The 4,489-nt window shown below is 39.6% G+C and overlaps 1 protein-coding gene across 2 annotated transcripts in view; it reads left to right on the top strand.

The window, feature by feature from the left end:
- The window catches only part of shank3a (SH3 and multiple ankyrin repeat domains 3a), a 143,199-nt gene that overhangs the window by 26,633 nt on the left and 112,077 nt on the right, over positions 1-4,489 (top strand). For both annotated transcript variants that reach the window (XM_035665387.1, XM_035665386.1), the window contains exon 2: positions 1,444-1,647. In XM_035665387.1, coding sequence (XP_035521280.1) covers positions 1,444-1,647 — 204 coding nt within the window. The remainder of the gene's footprint in view (positions 1-1,443; positions 1,648-4,489) is intronic.

Raw genomic sequence — 4,489 nt, 5'->3', positions numbered from 1 at the left:
ATACATAGATACAAGATACATAGGGACACCATGACATAACAACAAGAATAAACACTTACCGGGATGCCTTTTGATGTTTTAACTTCATCAATCAATAAGCATAATTTCTGGGACCATTCTGTTTTGTCTGTATATGCTAGTATGGGAACATATTTTATCATTTGACATATCTCGTGTCATGTGTATCACATGCAGATGATGTGTAGATACTCAATCGAATCCAACGACATCATCAGTACTGAACGACTGGATGACCAGCAGTATTTGACTGTTAAACTCTAAAAAACAGAGATCCAGGTGATTGGAGCTAAACTCTCATCAACAAATATAGCCATGCCTTGTTTGTGTGTGTGTGTGTTGGTGTTATTTAGATTTTTTGTCTTTTTTTACCAGGCTAACATTTTTACATGCTAAGATTTTTACATGTTACACTGTTTTGGTAGAAGGTGCGATTTCGCAAGAGTTGTGTCTGAGTGTCAGAAACATAGTGGTGCTGAACAGGATAGAGTTGAGGTTTCCGAATCGATATTGCAGGTAGTATTAATTGATTTATTACTTGTGGGTTTTGCACACTCCCTTTCACTCACTCTCTTTCTGCTCTCTCTCTCTGCCGTCTGTAGCTCAGGCTTCACAATGTGGTAACTATAGTGAAGTGCTTTGCCTAGCCACAATAAGCATAGTCTTTTATGCTAAAATCACAGTCATTTATTTCAAATGTTAAATTTTGCAAGATGTGTGGTGCAGGTAACAGTTAACCAACCGTTATCTAATTTCTTAATATCAACATTTTATGGAAAAGAGAGTGCCCCTAAGGTTATATCTCTAGTACAATTTCAGTCTATATATTAGTTGTTTATTAGATCACAAAAGTTAAGTTAGCAGAGCGGATTCTGTTTGCCACATTTTCCCAATGGCTATACCTGTTTTATTTGTGACTAGAGACAAAGCTATTGCAGCTATTGGAGTAGCAGTTACATATTGCCCAGCTTAAATTTCAGAACATGAATAATGCACACTCACATGCAGACTCAAATTTATGTTGCTGAAATATAGGTTTCAGAAGAGTGTTTATGTAAGAGCTTTAGCTTATATTATGGTTGTGTTTACTTTAGTATAATAACTAGCACTGGCTTTTAGGATGACCTTTTGTAAAAGGTAATAATGGTGGAATGCTACAATACCTAGCATATGTGAATTGCTTATTATAATAAAAGGCCTAGCCTCTCCCCCCGGGCATGACATTAGAAGTTCAATAAATACCTCTCTGATGAAAGAGGTCCTATTTAATATTCTAGCACATTTTTCAGCATCAAAATGTTATGTGAATCAGTAAAATATCATTCTTCAATCTCTTAGTTTTCCTTAACTGAAGTTCAATATGTGATATTTATAAAAACGATCTGTACTTAATATTTCACCCCTATTTTGCTCTTGTCTTTGCAGAAATGTATGAAATTCAATGTGGATGCTCCTATCTGGCTGTCCAAGCAGCGGATCCTGTGTACTCTCAACCAGAGCCTGAAGGATGTACTCAACTATGGCCTATTCCAGCCTGCTTACAACGGCAAAGCTGGCAAGTTTCTGGATGAAGAGAGACAGCTAAGGGAATACCCCTTCCCATCTATTGCTCCTGTACCTTACCTGGAGGTAGGTAGGAATCATGTGTATGTATGAGGGTTGTATGAGACATGTATGAGTGTTAGCAGGAAAGAGCAAGCAGTGGAAAGAGAGGTGATACATGCCACAACACCATACATGATCGCGTTACAGTCGCCATCCTGTGCAGTATTTATCACGTTAGTATGCGATTTCGAAGACAGCCTTACTTAACACATGGTGCCTGTTGTACACAGCATGTGGTTGTGGGTATGTGCTTCATTGTGCACGCAGTGTGTGCTTTTTCTGTCACGATGTGTCAGTCAAACCGGCAGCAATAATACCACACTCAATGACAGTGTGTTGTCTGCAGCGGCTGTCATCTCTTGAAGATAATTATTGTGCTTGTCCATCATGGTTTTTGATCTGAGAAAAACACAGGCGTAATATGATTTGTTGCTTTAGACAATAATGCAGAGATGTAAGGTGGTTTCCTGACTGGCCATCTTTGTTTTCACTAGTTTTATGATGTGTCAAGAGACTGAGAACATAATAAAGATTTATTTTCCTCCTTGAGCCTTAGTTTAATAACCTGGCTCTTCCAGATGGTTTGTTACACTGAACCATCTGGGAAGGCGATGTTGGAAACTGTGCAGGGCAGGCACTCAAAAATACTCAACAGGTGATTGGATGTCTATCACCGTCTATCTCGGGCGAACTTCAAACAATCGTGTAAACAGATCATATAACGTAGTCAAACTCTTGCTGAAGCCAGTCGGGAGACTGAGATCAGGTCTATCTGTTCTTTGCTCTTCTTTCAAAGAAGATTCTCTAGTTCAGATATAACTAAAGCTAGCAGCATATACGGTAACTGTATGGGAGTCGCCATTGTTGTAATGTACAGAAACTTCTCTCTGCGTCATACGTAGGACCACCCTTGTATTTGCCAGTACTTCCTCAATAAACCTAAAATGACACTCATTGACCCCAAGGTGGCACTGTAATAATGAGTTTATATTTTGGCAATTATCTCAAAAACGGCTTGGCCCAGAGTCAAAATTCTTTTATCATTTTAGTCTCTAAAATCATCTACATCTTTCCCGCCTTATACTGTCAAATTTAGTGATTTCTTTTCTCGGTTTTCTCAAAATCCTACTTTTGACATCTCATCAGGAACTGCTGGGAAGAAATGATCAAATCATGTACAAGTCTATTTCTGCTAGAAAGCATACCATCAGTTTACTATACTGGACAGGCGGGAGCGGCTATGCCTCAGGTGGTAGAGCGTTTAGTTTGATTCCAGACTCCCCCAGTCCAGTCGATACTAAACCCCAAGTTTATCTCAATGGCTGTGCCATCAATGTGTGAGCCTAATATCATCATGAGCGCTTTGGATATGAAGTGCTGTATCGCTCTTGATTAGCAGGTTGGCACCTTGCATGGCAACCTCTGCCATCAGTGTATGAATATGTGTGTGAATGTGAGTGTTGTGAGTGATCAGTAGACCAGAAAAGTGCTCCAGTCCATTTATCAAATCCAGGATTAGATTGTTTATATGGTAATTTTGGTGGTCTCTGGCTGTGTAGCCCTTTTGTGGGCCTATTTTTGGGGCGTGTTTTGTCATTTTTTTGAGAATGAGAGCCGCTCAGTGACAGACGTTCAGTGGTGCAGTACACACACTGAATCAAAGAACGATTGAGAGGAAAAAAAGCTGTAGAGCCAGTGTATTTTCACATCTCACTGTGGTGATTCCCAGAGGCTGCAAACAAGACTCTAACTCCGGGGAAGATGGGGACACAGCAGGGACAGCCAGCGACAAGAGAGTAGAGGCATGAAGCAGGTAGAGGAATGAGGAAGGTCGGGGGCATCAGAGAGGCAGCAACAGCAAGTAGAGCCAGAATATTTTTTTTATTTATTATTTATTGGGTGGGTGATTGTTGGAACAGTGGAAAGACTAGTTTGAATAAAGAGTGTTTTAAGTTTGCTTACATTTCACATTTGAACCAGTACCAGTAAGTCCAAACATCTCTCACTACTGCAGTGCTTGCATACTGTAATATTTCGCAATAAATAGTATGCAATTCACATACTATTGGTTTCAACAACCTCCAGACATCATAGCCTAAATCAGGAGACCAAAACTAACCAGGGCATCTTGGGATCTTCCCAATTACATTCATGATTTTGCATAGACATGCTAACATAATAATAACCTATTATTGGGAATCACAAGAAAGTTTCAGAGTGACAGAGATGCAGAACGTCCCTGTAACCAGAGTAACTTTCCTCTTTTCATGCTGTTATAAATTAGTTTTTCACTGTGTGAGAAAATGGACTTGGTGGCGTGAGACCCTGTTTCAAATGCATGACTAACACTAGTAAAAATGCTAAGCTAAAAAGTGAAAAAAGCCCAATTATCTCCAACAACAACTTATCCAACTAGCTAAATACTACTGTTACTAATTACCTGAAAATGTCGATGCCTGACTTAAAGTTTCGTCATACATGGAGGGTTCAACATTGGCTGCGGCTGCTTTGAGTGACTTTGGTTTTAGGCTCTGAGAAACTGTAACGTTACAATCTCCGCCTTTTAGTTATAGTTTGTGTTTGACCAGATGCTGTCTGGACCAGCTTTGCATTTTACATTACGAAATCTGGGTGCCCTGACTCACTGACATGAACAAGCTGCAGGGTTACGTTACATTAGTGTAACGTTAGTCTGGCTCTCTCTCTTTCTTTCTTTCTCTTTATACTGAAACTTATTCTCTCACCCAGAAGCTCACTCAGGTACCAAAAAGGGCCATGCATTCATACATTTTATTTCCTCTGTTTTCCCGTGATAACGATATAATTAATTTGAGATCTCGAGATAATGACTGTGATATGATAACTG

Source organism: Morone saxatilis, unplaced genomic scaffold (genome assembly GCF_004916995.1).
Source record: "Morone saxatilis isolate NCDOM2014 unplaced genomic scaffold, NCSU_SB_2.0 Contig2, whole genome shotgun sequence".
Lineage (NCBI taxonomy): Eukaryota > Metazoa > Chordata > Actinopteri > Moronidae > Morone > Morone saxatilis.
Note: the sequence above shows the minus strand (reverse complement) of the source record. Positions and strands in the feature narration are given on the sequence as shown.